Source organism: Cetorhinus maximus, chromosome 18, assembly GCF_964194155.1.
Source record: "Cetorhinus maximus chromosome 18, sCetMax3.hap1.1, whole genome shotgun sequence".
NCBI classification, from domain to species: domain Eukaryota; kingdom Metazoa; phylum Chordata; class Chondrichthyes; order Lamniformes; family Cetorhinidae; genus Cetorhinus; species Cetorhinus maximus.
Window position 1 is genome coordinate 96447404 of NC_135896.1, and position 22991 is coordinate 96470394.

A 22991-nucleotide genomic window follows, 5' to 3' on the forward strand; every position below is an offset into this window, starting at 1 on the left:
CGGTAGGACTCAGAGCAAGATGTATGTATAGCAGTCGCCCAGTTAGCTCTATCTATATATAGTCTTATCTTCAAATTAAGAACCCACGTTATTGTTTCACCAATCCTTGTGCATGATGGGTACGCTTTTATCGAAGAGGAGAAGAATGCAACAGGGGATTAAATGGCCCATTAAGGCCTATTGTCAGAAGCCAGCAGGAATTTTGCAGTTGGCCTGTGGAGCCCCTGGGAGTCGCTGGAGCTAGTCCAGCTGTTGGAGGCCAGCGTTCCAGGCAGGCCTTCAAGTCCTCAACAATGGCCTCTCTGAACTGCAGGCTGCAGCTTCTTCCGAGCTGGAGAGCATCTTATTGGCCCTTCAGCTTCCAGAGCACACCCGCTGTCTTTATAAAACTCACAAATAGAATGTAAATGATTGAGAATGCAATTAACTCAACCTGACGACATATGAACTATGGACTTTAATACAAAGACCTTTGACTTCTACTCCTTAAAGCAGACCTGCGTTTTGCAACATATTGTAACTACTTGTATACTGAAATGATCATAATTGTGCAATCCTTTTATTATTTCATACTTCATTTTTAATTTTAATAACTGTCACTAATTATGATTATTTGTTTCCATATGATGGTTTCTCAATAAACCAATTATCTATCTGTCTGTCTGTCTATCAATCAATCAAATCAATATTTGATTGGCGAGCCAGCCTTCTTGCCACTTATTGGTCAATTCGGGCAAAATCACCGCTGGCTGACTGTTTCCCATGTTCGACCCTGATGCCGAGTCCTGACCCAAAACCCCTAGTCCTGCCCTGTCAGTGGGAAAATAGGCAGTAATTTTCAAAGAACAAATGGCATGGCCAATGTAAGGATAAGATTTTTAACTCGCTCAAAACCCATTCAATTGCACAGATTTAAATTCCAATTGCTTTGACCAGTTACTTTTTGCACAGATTTTCACCATTCATGTTGCGTCACTAAGACATTAATAAACAAATCGTGGATAAATATAATGACGATCCATATAAAATCTCCTTAAGGGCATTTCAATACTGTAAAGACATTTACCTGCCATGTATAAATTACCTGTGACTTATTTCCTCCAAGCACGTTCACCATGACATCCATGACAGTCTCATGCATACCTAGCACTCTCATTAAGTTTGGATGTTGATAGAATACTTTGTTGTTCATGATATCCCTGAAGGATATAAAATAGCGAGACTGAAATTGCTGAAAAAGGAGACATGTTGCTGAAGCTTTTCATCTTGCACTCATCTGGACAAACGCAAGAATGCCAAATTTCAAATGATCACAACAATCTCTACTCCAGGAGAAAAGGGTGCTGATGGTTGGCAAGCTGACTCTGATTGGTCGAGGCGTTGCCATGGAGAAAACAACAGGAAACTATAGGCCCTCCAAGCTCCTGGGCAATTCAAACAAGACAAAAGGGTTGAACGTTTTCCTTGTGTTTGCAGAGAATGGGTCCCTGAGTATGAATGTATGTCATCTCTAGCATGTGTAAATGAGCCACATTACGAGCGCAACTGATCATCTTAAATTGGTTGAAACTGAAATGAGCACCAGAGAATATATCTGAGCTATGAATTACCTGAAGTAAGAGTTTTCAATGCTAAATCTGATTTCTTTTGTCAACAGTTCTCTCACTTTCCCCCTTTCTCTGAGGATGATGGTGGTTTGCTTCAACTCGCACTGAGCAGTCTCTTGTATCTCACCCAAGAGGTTATCATTGACGCCTTCACAGGCCACTTGACCATACAGCAATAAAGTCAAGTCAGATCTTATCCTCATGCATACTGGATAGTGATCAGGAGTCAGAGTCTGGTCAGTTTCGTTCTTCTTTAACTCAATGAAAATTAGACCAATTGTAGCACTACCCCAGCTCACATTGGCTAACTAACAATAGACCAGGTGTCAAACTTGGGTTCTGTATGGCTCAAGTACTGACTAGATCTCCTTGCTGAGCCATTGGGGAGAGCTCTCTCAGCCTTCTCTGCCATGACTGTCATGCTTATATTTTACAACTCTGCACTTATTAGTCCTTCATTTTCAGAGAGGAAATGAGAACCCTGTAGCTACGTTAATTTGGGAAGATATTTGCTGTTATTGTTGATGCAATAAAATATCAGGGGCATTTTCAAACTATATCAGCCAATTTAAAAAAAAGCAAAGCATATCCATACCCTAATCCGCGAATCATAAGTGTTTCTTCTTCCTTCCCCATTCTCACACTGAGGAGGGATCGAATCCGACCCAGGGAAACCAGCAGACTGACAGTTTCCTGGACAGAGGCTGCACTGATGGTATATGCTTTCCGCATAGCTTGCAACAGCTCACCAATCGCATCATACTGCCGACGCAACAGGCTGAACATGGTTTTAATGAGTTCTGGATCCTGAAGGTACGACTCTTGAGACCAGTGCACGATGGTCTGTGAGATAAGTTGTGTCAGGTTGGCTGAAACAGAGACAAATTCACAATAATATTATGCAAAAAAAAAGTCATTTGAACTTTGATAGTGCCTTTCATGTAGGAAAATTCCTGAAAGCTTCACACAAAAGAAAACAAGATGGAGAAAACGGGCATTAAGTCTGGGAAGAGTGTCCCGCAGTCAGCATCGCGGTGAAGCAGTCTGGGAAGAGTGTCCCGCAGTCAGCATCGCGGTGAAGCAGTCTGGGAAGAGTGTCCCGCAGTCAGCATCACGGTGAAGCAGTCTGGGAAGAGTGTCCCGGAGTCAGCATCGCGGTGAAGCAATCTGGGAAGAGTGTCCCGGAGTCAGCATCATGGTGAAGCAGTCTGGTAAGCGTGTCCTGCAGTCAGCATCGCGGTGAAGCAGTCTGGGAAGAGTGTCCCGCAGTCAGCATCGCGGTGAAGCAGTCTGCGAAGAGTGTCCTGCTGCCAGCATCACAGTGAAGCAGTCTGGGAAGAGTGTCCTGCTGCCAGCATCACGGTGAAGCAGTCTGGGACGAGTGTCCCGCAGTCAGCATAGCGGTGAAGCAGTCTGGGAAGAGTGTCCCGCAGTCAGCATCGCGGTGAAGCAGTCTGGTAAGTGTGTCCTGCAGTCAGCATCGCGGTGAAGCAGTCTGGGAAGAGTGTCCCGCAGTCAGCATCACAGTGAAGCAGTCTGGGAAGGGTATCCTACAGCCAGCATCGCAGTGAAGCAGTCTGGGAAGGGTATCCTACAGTCAGCATCGCAGTGAAGCAGTCTGGGAAGAGTGTCCTGCAGTCAGTTCTTGTTGAAAATAACAAGAGTGACATCACAAGACAGCGCAAGAGAGCGGTGGAGAGATCAGAACCAGCGCGAATGTGGAGAAGCTTCAAAAAGTGACGTCAGCACAAAGTTGAGAGCTGATTGGTGAGTAGTGGGTAAGTGTTTTTCTCCAGTTTAAAATTGATTAAGCTAAGGAAAGATAAGAGTTCCAGAACTGCATGCAGTACTCTAGCTGTGGTCTAACCAGCGTTTTATACAGTTCCAGCATAACCTCCCTACTCTTATATTCTATGCCTCAGCTAATAAAGGCAAATATCCCACCTTATCTACCTGTCCTGCTACCTTAAGGTCTTTGAATATTTTTAAGAAGGAGCTAGATAGAGTCTTGATTAACAAGGGGGTGAAAGGTTATCAGGGTCGGTGGGAGGTTACAATCAGATCGGCCATGATCTTATTGAATGGTGAAGCAGGCTTGTAGGGCTGAGTGGCCTACTCCTGCTCCCAGTTCGTATGCTCGTATGGCCTGTTTCTGTGCTGCAATTTCAAAGCAAGTCAATAACTAATTACAAATAAAGTTTAATATAAAACATGGCTCAACTGAAACAGGAAATAACTGGCAGTGCAGCAATAGTCCAGAAATTTTCTCAAAGTCCTTGTGCTTTTTTTTTGAAAAGCCTACCATGGCAAGCAGCTTAACCTTTATTCCACACATCGAAGATAAATTGCGCTCCCAAACAGTTTTGAAATGTAAGACTGTCCTTTCCCTTTGCCAAAGAGTTGCCTGTCAGTATTTCACACATTCGAAATCAACCAACTAAAATCCTCAGCATATTCTAACTAAACAAACCAATAATAAACAAAATGAGGTTTAAATATAAAAATAAGCATGGAATAAAAAGTAAACACTGAGCAATATACATTTTAGTTGCTAATATTAGTCTATTGATAACTTGTCTTCTTGCTGTAAGAAATGCCCTTAGAAAGGGATCTGCGCTCTCACTTAAACCAAAATCAGAACGCACTTTTACAGTTTTAACGTTTGCTCAGTTCTCCCTCCCTTCAGATACCTTCCCTAAGAGGGCGTTGTCAACCATGGACCTCTGTGTTATTCTCGCTCTAGAGACGTGGATCATCTCTGTTGATGGTACAGTCATCCAGTTTGCCAACCTTTTTTAAAAAGATCGTTCTTTGTCTACTTTGATCTTTCCTATCAACATCAGACTTTCTAAATCACGATTTCTTTTTGCGTGCCCAGGAAATTCCAAATGTCTCTTCCTGATCTTGGTCAGCAGAGTTCTTTTGGTCTCAGATTTTACTAGCACCTCTTCACTGGTAGTGTTCCAACACTCACTCCCGCATGTCAAGATTGGTCTCGTGTAGCATTCCAGGATTCTCAGCTTTGTTTTCATAGCTAATTAGGAGTTGACCATAGCCTTAATCAGTTAGTGAAATGCATCTTTGACCATTCCAATCCTTCATCGTATTTCTTGGTCACACTTTCCTTCTGATGTTCACATAATTCCTGTATAACAAAATTTGTCTATCTGTGTGACCTTTGCATTCTTCACTGTGATCTTACATTCTGCTATGATTTTCTTTTTGGGCGCTATTAGTCATTTTGTTTTCTTACAATTTATGCTGAGCCCTATCGTCTCACTTTCACTCGCTACTCTAGCCAAAATCTTTTGCAGTTTGGTTTCAGTCAGCAATAATGACAGTGTCATCGGTATATCTTAAGGTTGTAACCTCCAAATAATAACTGCTGAGTTAGTACTTTAAGTTCATGGCTTTCTGCCTCTAAATTGCTGCGACAAATAACTCGAAATACAGGTGATCAAATGCAGTTTTCTCTGAATGTTTTCAATCGTGGGTGGACGATCCTGCTAATTAGTGTAGAAACATTTCAGTTATCTTCGGCATCAATCTGGAGACATTGCCATGTGGTACCCAATGTCTCAATGTCGAAAACACGTAAGCATTTTTTACTTCCAAATGTCTTGTTTATTGTAATTTGATTCCTGGTGAATCTTCACACGTGGTCTAGAAATCTAGCTCTGGGTGTACATGCTGACTAATGAGGTAAATTGTGGCCACACATTATTTAACCCTCTTTGGGGAAGCTTTGGTGCAGCAATAGCTTTTAGCTTTAGGCAATGTCTCGTAATAACCCCTACTTAAATAAAGGTTTAAAAAAACACCTGAACTCAACAGCACCATGACTGATATGCAGACACATTATATGGGTACAAGTCACACAGCGAATCCACTCTATTTATGTGTCATTACCAACCAGTTGAGTATTTTGTATAATGTATTATGAGTGCTTAGATGGGCAGCTGCCAATAATATGATACTTTATTATATATACTGTAGTTTTAAGTACATAAGGAGAGATTGGTGTTTGTAAAACGGAGTGTTACTTGTTGATCATGAATTACCAAGTTACCTAATGGCGGTTCACTAATGGCGGAATGGCAATCCCCTCCTGTCCGCCCACTCCAGCCCTTTTGGATTAATTACCAAATACAAATGGTCAGTCCTACAGTGTTTCCAGAGCTCAATTTCCCAATCATGGTTAATTACTATGCAATATAAGCTGTGCTAACACACTTGTGAATTTCAGTATTCAATATCTAAACATGGGACATAAATAAGGATATTTGATATTCAAAGAGATAGAAAGGAGAATTACAATTCCTGTATAACTTTTAATCATTAAAATATTTTTCTAAATCAAATATTTGAGTCAATTATTAAAAACCTAAGTTAAAATCTTGCAAGTTGCTTCTGGTTCAGACTGGGCAGTATTGCAAATGAATTTCAGCTGATTTGTTATAATCAGTATACATTGAAGGGACATCATTTTATTAAAAGACCTGTGTCTACATTAACCAAACCCGCCATACAGCAGCCCCTTCTATGTTCTGTCTTGATTACTGGCTGAAAAACTTGCATTGATTGGGTCTGTTTATTTGCATATAATCACTTTACTGGAATAATCTGAGCCCACCTCAAATAAAATACATTTTCTATCATCCCAAGGGTTTCACATCTGCTGACATACTGCATAATAGGCCATAAGACCATAAGACGTAGGAGCAAAAGTAGGCCATTTGGCCTAGATTCCTTATTTATTATTAATTATCCCTTGATTCCTTCCCAGGGTATTTCAAAAAGGTTCAACCAGCAAAAGTGCCAATTTTCCTAATTTACACCAGTTCTGATCAGGCTGTATATTTATACCTAGAATTTTAGGCACAACTGAATAAAAGTCATCTTCCTGGTGTTTTATTCTGATTTTCTGAAGCCTTTTGTATTTCACCTCATTGAGAACAACAGTGAATCTTCTGTATCTTTCAATGATCTTCATGGCACCAGGAATACTTCTATTGGTGAACTTCCATGGTTGCATTTCATACGATGTGCGCAATGTGCATTAACGTTGGCTTTAAACTTTAATTTTCATACATAAAAAGGATCTTAATAAAGAAATATGCTTTCCTTATGCCCTAATTGTTTATGGGATGTTCATTTGCTTTTAATGTTCAGGCATTTTAGACTCCTATAGACTCATAGACATTTACAGCACGGAAGGAGGCCATTCAGCCCATCATGTCCACGCCAGCCAACAAAGATCTGACTACACTAATCCCATTTTCCAGGAGTTTCCCAAGAAATTTCACTGTAGCTCACTGTCAAAGAGAGTGGCATGAAAGATCAATTCAGCTGCTTCAAGGTCTTTATCTCTATTTCTGTCTTGCACTGCCTGGAAATAGGGTTCATTGTGTTCATTGCATTTTCTTTAGAAAATAGTTTTAAACTCCATTTTGTGCAAACACATTTTATTTTTAACATTGAATCATTATTTACATCCAAATTATATGCTACTGAGCTCTCCCTGGTCTTGAAGGTGTTTCTGTTGTTGCTAAGGAACATTGAAACAGGAGTAGACCATTCAGCCCCTCGAGCCTGTTCTGCCCAAGTTGATCATGGTTGGTGTGTACCTCAATTCCACTTACCTGATATTTTTCACATCTCTTAATCTCACTTCTTCTTTTGGCTTCTCCCATATTACTTGGGGTCACCACAATGTTGGATGATCACCCTTCTCCATCTCCCCCCGTTAGTCACCCATTCGTCTTCCAATCCCGTTGTCTTTACCACTGTATCTTTCCAACTGGTCTTTGGCCTTCCTTTTTCTCCGTCTTCCTGGCAGTCCCATTCCCGTCATCGCCTCACCATATTTCTTCTCGCTCTCCACAACTGATGTCCATACCATTTCATTCTCTTCTCAGCTACTTTTTTTGATATTCTCACCATCTTCACTGACCCCCCAAGGTGCTGGTTCATGATTTTGTCCTTAACATGACACATCCATCTCAGCATCCACATCTCATTGGTACCCATTCATTGTTCCTCTTTTCTCGATGTTGCCCAAGTTTCTGCACTATATAACAAGGCCGGTCTCACAGTTGTCTTGTAGATTCTCCCTTTCAGTCTCAGTGATATTTTTCCATTACAAAGCACTCCACTGTACTTGCTCCAATTACTCCAACAGAGCTGGTCTGTTGCTTAATTTCTATTTCTATACTTCCATCTTCTGCCATCACTGACCCTAGGTACTTGAAACTCTTCACCCATAATCTGTACACCTATTCCCTAGGTTCAAATTGACAGTCTATTATTTGGGTCTTTGGTCTACTGATCTTCATACCCTTGTCCTCCAGTGCTTTTCTCCAGTTTTCCAGATACTCGGTCATGTTCTCATCATCCCCACCACATAGCTCAACGTCATTTGCAAACATCGTTGACCATGACACTTCCTGTCTCACTTGCTCAGTTAAAACATCCATACAGTTAGGAAAAGGGAGGGGCTCAGTGCCGATCCTTGGTGTAATCCGACTTTGGCTTTGAAACTCTCAGCCTCCCCCCACACCCATTGCTTCTTATTCTCTTCTTGCATTCCTTGTACATATCCTGTAATAATCGTATGTACTCCCCAGAGATCTGACCAATTCTAGCACATCTCCAGACATCTCCCGAAGCACTGCTTGTAAGCCTCCTCTAGATTGATGAACACAATCCTCATGTTGCATTGGCTTTCCCGACATTTCTCCACCATGTATCTCAAAACAAAAATGGCATCAGTGGTGCTTCTTCCGGGTAAGAATCCGAACTGAACTTTATATACTTCCACTATTTTTTTCAGTCTCTGATCCATGACTCTCTCTCATATCTTGAAGGTACATGGTAGGAGTTTAATTCCTCAGTAGTTTGTGCAATCTTGAATGGCTCTCTTTCCTTTGAATATTAATACCAAAATGTTTTGCCTCCTTGCCCTTTTTTCCTTATCATAGTACAACTGAGTAGCTTGTTCACATCTATTAATACACTTACTAAAGCAGCGATACTGAAGATTTCAATTGATCTGCAGCTTCCACTGTCTTTTGCAGGAAGAGAATTCCAGATTTTCATGAACAAGCATTTCCTAAACAGTCTAGATCTAATTTTAGGACACTACCCCCCTATTCTGGATTTTCCCACAAGTGGAATCAGCTTCTCCACATCAACTTCATCGCATCCCTTAATCACTTAGCCATTTAAACAGATCTCCCCTCAATTTTCTAAAACAAGGCAAATTCATACAACCTGTCCTTATCATTTACTCCTTTAAAGTCTGGTATAATTTTGGTGTGCCTGTGCTATATCCAAATGTCAATAAATTCTTCCTGAGGTGTTGTTCCCAAAACTGAAGACAGTGCCCTGGATAGGGTCTGACCAAAGCTCTATGCAGCTGAATCATGACTTCCAGCTCTTAAAGGCCCCTTGAGATAAAGGCCCACATTTCATTAGCTTTTTTGATTACTTTTGGTACTTGTGCACTAGTTTTTAGTGATTTATGTACATGGACAACCAAACCCCTGTGATCTTCCACAGTTCCTGATCCATTGCATTCAGAAAATATTCTGATTTATATTTATTGGATGTATAACTTCACTCATCCCCACAATCATCTACACCTGTCATGGTTTATCCCACACACTTAAATCTGGTTAGGTCCCTTTGTACTTCCTGTTTACATCTACACAACTCACTGCTTCTTAAGTTAATAAATTTGGATGTACAACTTTCTATTCCTTTATTAAATCAATTGTATATATGAGAAGCTGAAGCACCAGTAGAGACCCTCGAGGAACACCAGTTGTCACATCTTACCAATTAGAGTATATTCGCTTTATTCCCCACTCTCTATGTTCCTACCTCATGACCAATTTCTGAACTATAATGCTACTTCCAGGTCAGTGTGGTTTTACTTTTGACACAAATGTCATGTGCGGACTCATTTCAAATGCTTTCTGGAAGTTCCTGTGGACAATTGCATATATATTGGTACAGGTTGCACCCATTTTGCCAGTGTCAAATAGATACAAAGCAGACCAATTTAGCAGTGAGAGGGTCCATGTCCAATCAGTCCAGGCATTGGTCTCACTACTAAATTTGTGTGGCTTTTTTTTTTTAGGCGTCCCTGATAATAGATGTCTCAGTAACTGATGTTAAACTTAAAAGTCTGCCTTTTCCTGGGTTCTCCCTCTTTCTTTTTTCCTCCCCGATTCTTGGCATGCTTCTCCTCTTCAGGGTTTAGTCCTCTTTGCGGGTTAGGCCTTATTAGATGACTTGGTAAATATCCAGTACTTCAGCTGGAAAACGTCCCTCTGCATCTTTGCATGACCAATTCAAAGGCATCAGAATTGATGACTTCTCAATGGCCATTCTGCAATAAGGCTGATGGCCTAGTTGCTCAAACCTAATCCTTGTTTTTTTTTTAAAAAGGCGGACTCCAGAGAACAGGCAACCAAAAGCATCCTTTATAAGGGAGGATCATGGGCTACTACCCTTTTTAGCTTTTTGAAGAGTACAGGTGCTAATGATCCTATAGATTAGGGTGCATGGATACTTTTTTTGGCACTTGATGATTCAGCTGAGGGTTAGGACTATACCAATGAGCAAAGTAATCACTTGAGCCAGTACAATGGGGACTGCCAACTCACATGACATTTTAGAACGTCTTCTGTTTGTCAAGTGCACTGAAAATAGTTTGACCAGAGAGGACCGACAGGGTGACAGGGAAAGGTCAGCGGTCGACTAAAGACTGTCGGGTCAAGTTCATGCTGAACTTGCTTTCTGACTTTGGATTTGAACTGACACCTGAGACCTCTCTGAGCTGCGGAATAAGTGGAGACTAAACACCATTGATATTTGTCTAACCCTCTCAGGCCTGGGGCAACTTGTTGGGCAAGCCCAATAAATGGATACTTCGAAATTATGGAAGACGTAGAAACAAGAATTGTATATATGATTGAGCTGAAATGCTACATGATAGTTAAAAGTTTTTTTGAAAAGAAATTCATGTGCAGGCATCAACTAGCAATCAAACGTGACCAAGAAGATTGGAAATCGAGAATAGAAAGCGGAGTCAACCAAAAACTTTTTGATTTGATGATCATTGACTTTTAAATGTTTGAACAGCAAAATGAAATTAAAGTTGCAGCCAACAATGCAATTGAGAGATCACCTTTAAATCTTTGCTGTGATGAGGCTGTGAATGAAGAACTGGTGAGGGGGTTAGCAAGAGAGAATTCCCCACTCTTCCTTTGAGAAGGTTTATGACACAAATACCAGGAATGGGCGGGTTGTCTTATGAAGAAAGGCTGGACAGTCTAGGCTAGGCTTGTATCCACTGGAATTTAGGGAAAAATCTTCCCCCCGTCGGGGGTGAAGTGCAGGAGTGGGCGCGGGCGGGCGCACCTCCGATCGGCGTCCCGGTGGGCGGGCCAATTAAGGCCCACCCAGCATGACGTCCACTAGGAAGCGCTATGCTCTCTCTGTGCGGGCTGGGGGGGGTGGGGGGAGGAATTCCCTCAGCCAGGAATATGCTCTTTCACGCAGGTGCATGAAAGAGCGCACTGATCTCCCTGAGGCTAAGTGCTGCCTCAGGGAGATGGGCTCCAAATTTAAAAATGTTAAAGAAATGCTATCAAAATTTCCCTGACATGTCCCCTCATGTGACACTGTCACATGAGTTGGGACATGCCCATCACTTTTACTGAAACCTTTATTAAATATTTAAAAACCCTCATAAAACCTCATCCCGCCCGTGGATGAGGTTTCATGCTTTTTCTGAAGCCCGCCAGGGCTCCCGGCCTGCCCGCCAACCTTAAGGTTGGACGGGCAAGTCCATTAATTATGTTAAGTACTTCTTAAATGGCCTCAATTGGCCGTTGACAGGTCGGCGGGCGCACGACTGATTCTGCTGCGCCCCCGCCGACCTGAAAATGGAAATGACGCGGGGTGACATCAGGAGTTCCGCCCGATGTCACTCATGTCATTTTACGCATCGGCGAGTGGGCCCCGCCCCCGCTCACCGACCAGAAGATCCTCCCCTTAGCAAAGTAAGACGTGACTTGATTGAAACCTTTAAGACCCTGAGGGATCTTGACAGAGTGGATGTGAAGAGGATGTTTCCTCTTGTGGGAGAATCGAGGACTAGGAGTCACGGTGTAAAAATAAGGGGTCGCTCATTTGAGACAGAGATTAGGAGAATTTTTTTCTCTCAGAGGGTCGTGAGTCTTTGGAACTCTCTTTTTCAAAAGGCGGTGGAAGCAGGGTCTTTGAATATTTTTAAGGCAGTGCTAGATAGATATTTGATTAACAAGGGGGTGAAAGGTTATCGGGATAGGCGGGAGGTTACAATCAGATCAGCCATGATCTTATTGAATGGCGGAGCAGGCTTGAAGGGCCTTCTCCTAGTTCATACGTACGTTCTTTTAAGAGAGGAGGCCCCTGATAGTGATTTATCATGTTGGGAAAGAGAAATTACTACTCCTTAGCCCAACTAACCCTTCAGATTCTGTTGGTTCTATAACCTTATTATTCAACACTGCCTGTAAAATAAAAACACTGCCATATAAAATTCAGCTGTAAAATGAATCAGTGCCACCCCCTGCAGAATCAGCTGTACATGTCCAGTCTCAAAGGGTAGATTACATTCCAACTTTAGTGTCACATGCTGGGATATTGATGTCAGCGTGTAAACAGAAATGAATGCTAACCATCACAGAATGAGTCACACTGGAGCTGAAGTGAAACCATCAGGAATTGCACAGATCAGACCCCAGTGTGAACATGGATTTCTGTAGTTTAAGTTCAAAAGTGTACAATGAAGTGATTCCTGGCAATTATAAAAAGAAAAGGAAATTTAATGAAAAATCATGAAAAAAATTAGTATTTTCTCCTAGAGATGATGGACAAAATTCTCTTCTTTGTTGACAAAGGTGAGAAGTTATACTTTGCACGTGCGCTCTGGGCATTACGTCATCACGCACACGTAATGTGGCAAGACCTTCAACAGGCTTCTGAATAATTTGAAAACCAGGAGTTGAGAATGGGTTTTGAGTCAATCAGTGCAATTTGGCTTTCCAAATCTGAAGAAAACGTTAGTTATCTTACGAGGTTCATATCAGTTTATTTAGTGGAGTGTAAATATAATTTTATTGGAAAAAAAAATCTTATTGCAATTAACTGGGCTGTCCCACTTCCGAAGAAGCTATTTTGAAATTTATTGGCCCCAGTTAAAATTCGCGTTATTATCTCGGTCAACACTTACTGGGGGCTTTTTCTTCCTCTTCACTTGGTTTTTCCTCGACTTTCTTTGGCTTTCCTTTGATTTTATGCACGAGATAAAGTAACTTGCCCATCAGAGATTCATCTTTATCTTCCTCCTCCTCCTCTTCAAATGGGATACCTAAAATTAGAATGTGCTGTCAGGGTACCACAGCTCAGATCATAATCACTTGCACATACACAAAAAAGACCTTGCGTTGTAAGATTCCAAAAGACATTGAGAAGTCAAAAAGGGCAATTCAGCTTGCAGATTTTTTAAAAATTCATTCATGGGATGTGGGCGTCACTGGCTAGGCCAGCATTTATTGCCCACTCCCAATTGATCTTGTTCAGAGAATCAACCACATTGCTGTGGGTCTGGAGTCACATGTAGGCCAGACCGGGTAAGGACAGCAGATTTCCTTCCCTGAAGGACACTAGTGAACTAGATGGGTTTTTACAACAATCAGCAACAGTTTCATGGTCATCCAAAATTAATTCCAGATTTTTATTGAATTCAAATTTCACCATCTGCTGTGGTGGGATTTGAACCTGGGTCCCCAGAGCATTAGCCTTGGTTGCTAGAATACTAGTCCAGTGATATTACCGCTATGCCACCGCCTCCCAAAACACATGACTGTGTTCCAAATTCAACCTTAGCTTTATTGAAATATTCTTCATTTGTCTGATTCTCTTTCTGTCACGTTTCAACCCAGCTTATACCCTGCAAAATGAGCCTGGGCTAACCGCAGTTTTGTAATGAATTAAAATAAAGTATTTGAAGATGGTGTAAGAGTCTGTACCCCAACAAGTGCTGCTGATGAAACGGAATTACAGCAATAACATTTGTTATAAACTTTATTTTAAACAAAAAAAAAATCAATTATCATGCATGTTTAATTAAGGCAAAGGGGTGGCAAGATGAGGGAGACCTGCATATATACCATTTGTTTTGGGAATTGTATCAAAGTGGGTGTATGGAACACAGGCTGTTCTGTGATCAACACACTCAGTCTGGCCTTCAGATCCTCGGTGTCCTGTTGTTGTGAATTCCAATGTCTCCTGATTACAGCAAAGCCGCGCAGCAACTGGCGCAGGGGCGTGGGTGCATGGTACAGCTCCGGGTAACTGAATTGACAGTTTTTAACCAATAGCGACAATAAGGAAGAGTAGGCAGTCTTGGCTGTTTCTAGATCATTGGTTAGACTTCTTTGTAAACCATACATTTTGTTTTCATTTTTTTGGTGAGTTTCCTGTGAGATCACAAGACTGCAAATAAACTATGTATAGAAGCAATGAAAACATTCGGACACTTTGCTGAATTGTAAATAAATTAGCTCACTATATACTTGGATGAGATTGTACCTCAGTGACCTACAAGTGCCCTACTATAGCAAACTGCATTAAAAACGATTGGCTAAGTAAAGGTTGATTACATCCCCAGGAAGGGTATAAATAACTTGCTGATTCTGTTTCATGCACCTATAATGTTCCTGTCATAAAATCACTACAACTTGTTAATGGGCTGTTAATGTTTGGCATACCGTTGTAAGGGTGGCCAAGTTGCGATATTAAAGGTAGAGTTGATCTGCAGACACTTCTTGGGTGGAAACATTAAGTTTATTTACAACATACCCAGGAGCAACTACACACGTGCTTTCAACTCCAACTCTATCTCTACACTGTCTGCTGAGGTAGTCCGCACTACTCCCCTATTGGTTACTACAGATCATGTGATCTTCCTTAACAAGTATTATTCTTAAAGGTACATTACACGCTAAATAAAACCATAATTACTACACACACCATAGATGAATTGGCATTGAATATAACTGTGCTCGCTCCGCACCTCGACCTTCACCTCCCATATTGGGGAAATACTCTAAGAATTGCCTTAAAATCCTAATAATGGACTGAATAGTCGGAGATAGACAAGAAATGTTGCAGTGGAGAAACACAGAGGAGGAGAGTAATCAGCTAGGAATGATAATCTGTTTCTTGTATCTTTCTCAGGCGTACAAGAGGTTAGAGATGAACCACACCTGCTCAGGATGCAATATTGAAGGCTTGGATAAACTTGGTCTTAGAGAATTAAATTATTTGCATGATAGTGGGAACTGAGCTACTAAGTGACTTTTTACGCTGCAGCCTGTGTTTTGGATGCGAGTCAATGTGAGGCGTATGGCGTTAGTGTTTATTTACAACACAAGTGGGAAGGACTGGATATCTCATTGGAGGACAAGACACAGTCAACAGTTTGCCTGGAATGTGTAATTTGATTCTGCCTGATGTAGAGCAAGTAGGGTCCTTTGCGATGTGTAATTTGATCCAGTCATTGTAATGCAGGCTTCAAAGCTGATAGTGCTAATATTACTGCTTTCTGACAACAGCCATACTGCACACTGCTGGGCTAGAAACAATGACACTCCCAAATTCAGAAGAGGTGAGGCGCTCGCCCCCTTCCCCCCCCCACACCCCCGAGTTCAGAGAACATGAGGTGCTCGCGCCCCCGAGTTTGGAGAAGGTGATACTGGACTAGGAGCCCACGTAGGTCAGCAGGCACATGGCTAATCGGTGAATGGAGCTCGCTGTGAGTTCGAGTACATGCAGCAGCATTTTAGACGAACTCAAGTGCATTGAATGTGGAAGATGGGAGGCTGACCAGAAGAATGTTTGCAATACTTGAATCTGGTGGTGGCATAGTGGCATTGTGACTGGACTAGTATTCCAGCAGAGTAATGTTCTGGGGACCAGGGTTCAAATCCCACCATGGCAGACGGTGAAATTTGACTTCAATAAAAATCTGGAATTAAAAGTCTGATGATGAGACCATTGTCGATTGTCATAAAAACCCATCTGGTTCACTAATGTCCTTTAGGAAAGGAAATCTACCATCCTTACCTGGTCTAGCCTACATGTGATTCTAGACCCACAACAATGTGGTTGATTCTTAAATGCTGTCTGAACAAGGGCAATTAGGGATGGGTAATAAATGCTGACCTAGCCAGTGACACCCAGATCCCATGAACAAAAAAAAAAATATTTAAACTTTTTTTTGTGACAATTATGGAGAATTTCATACTTAATTTTGCTGTTTGACGTTTTTTGCAAAAACTTTTCTTTTACATTGAAGACTTTCCTAAAGCCTTTTTCATGGCTGCTTACCATCAATAAAATACCGAGAATGATTTCAGTAATGAGGGCGTACCACATGCAGGTGCAGTGCTACCTCAGTAGACATGCATAGATTCATCAGTACTGCTGCTTGTGGATTTACCTATCCCCAACAATCATGCCCAGGGATTATGAGAACGGTCTTCATGCTGTCTGCTCCAGGGGCCCCTGGACAACTTAAAGAGCTGAGCTTAGCTCTTCCTTTACTGTGGCACCACTGCATTGAACTTCTATCTACCAGGGTAACTGTGGACTGTCACAGGGCACATCTGTTACATCAGCCAGCCTGCTACCCACTGTTACTCACAATAAGAGGTTGTGGTGGAAGAATTAATCCAGGCTGGTCTTTTGGTTTAAGATGGTTTATCTTCAAGACAACTCCTCAGTGCCACTGACTTCCAAGTAGCTTCCACACAAAGTGTTCCAGCTGTATCTTTTTATTCTATTTAGATGGATAATCAACGTCCATCACCTGTTTAACTAGCAATTGTCTTTAACAGGATGATTGCCATGCAGTGTGATTATTTATACATTGAACACCCACAGACGCAAAAAGCAAGTGACAGAGGCCACGCTTACGAGGGAAATCCTTGAGCAATTTCCCTTTAGAAAAGGAGTCAGTCGCTGAAGGGGACAAGGAATGTTTTTCCACATGGCAAGTTTCCCGAGAGTTCTGGCTACTATAGATGATACTCATACGGCCTGTCATATCCATCATTGTGCGTGGGTACTGCAATGCAGCATGCATGCTACTTCTGTTGACTATATTACCTCCTTTCTATTCATACTGATTCTTTTGTTAATGCCAACGAATAGAACAAGATGGCTTTTAGTTGACGAGTTAATTGTGTAGTCATACAGAGATGAATCACTAAGCAATGTGTAATTTTAATTTGATGAAAAGCTTATATTTGGAGTCACTGGCGTTAATATCAAATCTAAAAATACTCTCGACCAAATATATTGCTATATTTTATATTTTATTTTACTGCTCCTTTTAATCATTTTGTCGTTATTTTCTTTATTTCAATTAGTTACATTTTCCCACAACGCAAATTCATTGATTTATTAGTTTGGCAAGGGGACATGGTAATATTACCCTCTCTCTATAAATAACTACCATAACATGGCTCAACTCGGAGCAGTTAAAATGGCATACCCTGGGTCCTCAGTGTTTCGTCACTCACCACAATGCGTTTGAAGGTCATCATGGAAGTCACATAGCTCTTCACGCATGTCTTCAGGGCAAGTGGAGTCATCATCATTCCTAAAGTTCAGCAACATGTTAATCTGTAGGAAAATATTACAACTCAAATTTAATGAAAGAAAAAAAATAAGTCAAAGCTGTTAAAATACAACTCCGTATTGGCATTGCATAATTTGTTTAATAACACAATTGGCTTTCATAAGCTTGTTGTCTATTTTTTCATGTTCCATGCAAATACAATTCATTAGGGGGACAATAGATTCAGGAAAGTGGAGAACTAGTATTCCTTTCATCTTTCCCAAACTGATAGCTGCTATCTGTACAATTTTGAAATGGATGCATATTTTCACTCTTGTTAAAAATATTGATGGACGCTTAATCTACTCTCAATCATCAGCAAAGTGATGGAAAGTACTGAAGGCAGTTCTCATAACCTCTGGGCATGATTGTTGGGGTAGGTAAATCCACAGTACTGATGAATCTATGCATGTCTACTGACTGGTATTCCATCCACCACCTTCAACATTCAGTTCCTAGCCCTCCATCATTAGCAGCAGTGTGTATCATCTACAAGATGCACTGCAGCAATTCACTAAGCATCCTTAGACAGCACCTTCCAAAACCATGACCACTACCATCTAGAAGGACAAGGGCAGCAGGCACATGAGAACACCACCACCTGGAAGTCCCCCTCCAAGTCACGTACCATCCTGACTTGGAAATATTTTGCCGTTCCCTGTCGCTGGGTCAAAATCCTGCAGCCCCCTCCCTAACAGCACTGTGGGTGTACCTACACCACATGGACAGCAGCGGTTCAAGAACGTGGCTCACCACCACCTTCTCAAGGGCAATTAGGGATGGGCAACAAATGTTGGCCTTGCCAGTGATGCCTGCATCCCATGAACAAATAATAAAATCATTTTTATGCATTAACTGTTTATCTTAGTCCTGTAACACCGTTCAGTTTCCTAGCAGATATATAATTGTTTACTTTAAGAAAATGCAGTGTGGGCTGTTCGCCGATATTATTCTTAATTTGTTCAGGGGAAGATCTTCCTTTCTGAACTACTGTAAGCAAAGCTAGGCGATGAATTTAACTGGCCCTTAACGGAGCCCAACTAGAATAGAATTCCAGAATGATACTGCATAGGAGGAGGCCATTTGACTCCTCATGCCTCTGCTGGCTCTTCGAAAGAGCTATCTAGTTACCATTGAGCAGAATCTTAATGGGACCAGCCACGTGAATACTGTGGCTACAAATGCAGGTCACAGTCCCCCCAGTTCTTTCTCCATAGCCCAGTGTTTAGCCAATTTCCTTTGGAAAGTTACTTTTTGAAACTGATTCCGCAACCCTTTCAGGTTGTAACAACAAATTGCTCATGGGCGCTGCCTGCCCAGGGGAATCCATACATAGTGAGAGTGATGTGAGGTGGCTGCTGAAGGGAGCTTGACACTCGAGGCTTTACAGGGCTTAAGAGGATAAGAATGAATGGCCGGACGGTCATTTTTGTGTTGATGCACATTCAAAGCTAGTTGGCGTTGTTGCAGATACGGTAGTACATCTGTGTTTGAAAAGATTCAATTCAAAACTTCCTGGTCAACAGAACTATTAGCTGAGGAAGACTGGTCTTGGATTCTTCAGAGCCAACAACACTCTCCTCATTTACGTTATAGCACTGCTACCAATGTGGAGGATGCCAGTGGTGGGAGAGCCATAAGGTAAACGCAGCTGATCCATTTACAGAAATGATGGGCATCACCTGTTCTTGAGGAGGTGAACGGAACTCTTTCGTCTTCTTGGCAGTCAAGGCTGCAGACATGTTGAAGGCTAGCATAAGTTCATCATATCGGAACTTCTGGTTACTTTGCAGCTTCACAACAAACTTGTCTGCGAAAGAAACGATGGCTTCAACTCGATGTCGGAGTTCACAATCACAGAAGTAGTGCAGCAGTTCACACATCTGGAAAACAAAATAAATGATCTTCTTTTCTAAAAGACTTAATATTTCTAAACAACAAATATATTTGAATTAAAATTATACATGCATACATTATATAGATATCTAAATATGTATATATAGATATCTAAATATGTGTATATCTAAATATGTGTATATATGTATATATATATGTATATATATATATATATAATATTCATAAACAGGGACCAGTTCTAAGGTACGTAGTCATATGTCCCAACGATTAGCTGATCGAATCAAACAACAGATTCATCCAGCTCTTCATAATAGACCATAGTCAACTAGCCCACACTTGCAAAACCCAAAACGGAACATCTACTGTTAGATGTGATTCCACAATTGGACATCACTTGCTGAACAATCCTGAGTGTGCTAATAACTACACTAACAACTGATGTAAGATAATCAGTCGAGCTAGTCATGTGACTCATTTACACTTGCTAGAAGTGACATACATTCATACGCAGTGACTCATTCTCTGCAAACAAAGGAATATGCTCAAGCCTTGGGAAGCATGAGAGCTTGTAGCTCCCCTTTCCTTTCTCAAAAAGAATCAGTTTGCCAACCAATCAGCACCCCTTCTCTCCTGTAGTATAAATTGTTTTGAATGTTTGAAATTTAGCATTCTTGTGTTTGTCCTATTGTGTACAAGATGAAAAGCTTTGGCAACTTGTCTTGCTTTACAGCACTAATCTAAACCTTGTGATATGATGATCATTCTTTCCCAAGTGACCGCTGCCCACAGACACTTAGCCCACCTCATTTCCCAGAACCAGACCCAGCAATGCCTCCTTTCTAGATGGTCTGACAACATATTGGTCAAGGAAGTTCCTCCCCTTTCTCACCCTTTAACGTTATTTCAATTGGGATATTTGGGTAATTAAAGTCTTGTAGAATCAACCTATAGTTCTTGCACATCTTTGTGAGTTCCCTGAAGATTTGCTCCTCTCTTTCTCACTATTCGGAAACTATAGAATACACTCCCCATCACCACCCCCCATAGCTTTCTTTCATGGTTGTTTATATATATCCTTGGCTGCTCTACTACCCACTGGTGTTGCCTCTAGCATTTCGCTGTACAGCACTTCCATTCCATTCCTTGGTTGCCGCAAGTCCTCGGCTCTACCCTGCTCATGCCCAGTGCCCTGCTCATACTAGCCATTTATTCCCCCTTCAAACCACAGTCCTTCTGTGTCACAACTTCTGGATTCTGCCATCCCTCCGGAATGCCCGTCCTTGCTTTTGCCATTTTTCTAGGCTGAAGCTGTTCTTGTCTTCCCTCTGCTGCCCCTGTCCTTCTCCGTCTTGCTTCATGCACTCTCTCTCCCATCCTTCTCCAGTTGGTCCTTTTCTCAAAAGACTTAGGCTGGGATTTTCCAACCCCCATCCCGGGTGGGACCCACCGCGGGAGGGGCGGCGCCCCAGCCAGAAGCCCATTGACTTGCGGCGGGATCGGAAGATCGCGGCGGCGGGCGGCGGGTGGAAAATCCCGCCCTTAATTTCTACTGTCACCCACCTTCACAGATTATAGTTTATTCACAGCCGCTGCAATTAGTTTCTGAATAAACTTAATTCCTCAATAAATAAATTACATTTTCTACTTTAATTAATGTTTAGCACAACCTTGTTCAGTTGTCACCTCTTGTTCCGTGAGTTTTGGTCGAAGACTCCCCAACTTCTCTACCCCCACCTCCCCCTTAAACCAGCTTATATTTCACCCCTCTCCTAACTTTACTCAGTTCTGCTGAAGGGTCATGAGGACTCGAAACGTCAACACTTTTCTTCTCCGCCGATGCTGCCAGACCTGCTGAGTTTTTCCAGGTAATTCTGTTTTTGTTTTGGATTTCCAGCATCCACAGTAGTTTTTTTGTTTTTATCCTATTCTTGCATTTGATTAATGCATTTAGGGGAAAATCCATTGTATTAAATGCCCCTTATTTAGTTTATAGAGTTGTGAAAATCTGTTCAATTAATCTAATTATTATCAGATGACCATTACTTTTATGTAGTTAATAGTGTTTGTCCATTAAATAGCCATTTTGTTTCACTTTCTTAAATTTCCGGGGAAGACCATTGCAGTGACTATCGGTTTACTTTTATCACCGGCGTATCTCAGTCCCCCTGACCTCCCGTCAATGTGACTGGAGATATTCTAAGATGAAATACGCAGTTGCATAAAATGACCACATGGTGGAGGAAATGGCATTGTGCAGAGTTTTATACCTGAAGTTTCACAGGCTCTGGTAAACTCTTTTCCAGCAATCCCTTTAAAGGTGACTGAGCTGCCTGCGCTGTTTCTTCACCAGCCTCCACAGCCTTTTCTTCATTTTTGGCGACTCCCTCCTTTTCTGTTTTGTCCTCTTCCACTGCCTTTTCTTGGTGCTCGTCAAACAAGTCGGAGTCAATCAGAAGCAGGATCTTTTGGACGTCGTTGTCGTCGAGCATGCCGGTGATCAGCATGGTTTTAACCAATTTGAGAATGGGAACAAGTTGAAACTCTACACTTCCCCCAACAGGATCCCTAATGTGGGGGCCACCGCCTGTCACAGCTTCGGTGAGCATCTCAATTGCTTTCACCTTAAGAATGTTAAATGGTAACTTTGGACTAAACTGTTGTTTACTCTCACTGGTGTTAATGAAACAGGGCATTGAGAAGTTTAATCGAGGTCTTAAACAGGTGCTGAGTCCGACTCCGGGAAGTCCATACGCCCGATTTTCATTTGGAAATAATGTGATACTCCTGGTTTCGTCAGTTACGGGGATGATGAATTCGTTGTTCATGATTAATCTGGCTTCTTTTGCTGATTCCAAGTGAATGCTTATAAGGAGGTCATAGAATCCACCACGCAGAAGCCCCGGCAGGTATTTGTTCTCAATTGTATACAGAAGTTGAGCTTGATCAATGTGGCTACAAAGCACATGGGCTATGCGAGTATTACCCACAGCACAGAGAGCACAGTAGAGTTTGAGTGTGTGGTAATGGAACTTCATGAGATCTTGATTTTCAGCCAGTTCCAAAATATCTATACACCTGAAAGGTTCAAGAAAGATTAAAAAAAAAATTAAAGTCTAGCCGAAGAATAAAATACATTTTGGAAATACATGAACCGAAGGAATAAGGTAAAATTCAACTCTCCCAGTTGGTTCTAATGGGTTCTAGTCATTAATTTCCCAAACACATTGTACTTTAGTTAACAAAAATAAGACATCACAACATCCTAACATAAATCATCAAGATAGATATTTTGGAATTGGGTAAAGTTACATTGATGAGATTTGGCAGGCTCTGCTGATAACAGAGGAAAAGTGTGGGGACCTCCCCATTGTATATGATCTATTTTCTTCACCACTAATGAATTTATGATGCTTCTGGACATGAAATAATGCAATGGCCCCTTCTTGAAGGTCATCAATTTTCACTTTGATGGCAAGTAAACGAGGATAAGTAAACTGTAACACTAATAATAATTGTTCCAAAATTTTGCTCATTAAAAATGTCAAAATTACCTCACAGGCAATCTGCTCCAATCTATTCCAATGATCAATTCCTTGTTGATAGGTGCATTGCCTTATCGATTTAATAAAGGTGCTCTAAAAAACTGGCATAATAGGGTGCAGCCAGAAATAAACTAATTCAGATTCATAATTTTAAAAAAGGAAAGTTTAATCATAAACATACTGTAAATATTTCTTTGGTATCTATTTGAATAGGTAATTTAGAAGTACAAATATTAAATAAAC

General features: G+C 41.4%; 1 protein-coding gene across 2 annotated transcripts in view; it reads right to left on the reverse strand.

Annotated features, from left to right (window-relative positions):
- The window catches only part of LOC144693381 (ryanodine receptor 3-like), a 337370-nt gene that overhangs the window by 160060 nt on the left and 154319 nt on the right, over positions 1–22991 (reverse strand). For both annotated transcript variants that reach the window (XM_078563242.1, XM_078563241.1), the window contains 6 exons: positions 21474–22281; positions 19032–19232; positions 17252–17354; positions 12895–13032; positions 2203–2476; positions 1085–1199 (listed from right to left, as the gene is read on the reverse strand). In XM_078563242.1, coding sequence (XP_078419368.1) covers positions 1085–1199; positions 2203–2476; positions 12895–13032; positions 17252–17354; positions 19032–19232; positions 21474–22281 — 1639 coding nt within the window. The remainder of the gene's footprint in view (positions 1–1084; positions 1200–2202; positions 2477–12894; positions 13033–17251; positions 17355–19031; positions 19233–21473; positions 22282–22991) is intronic.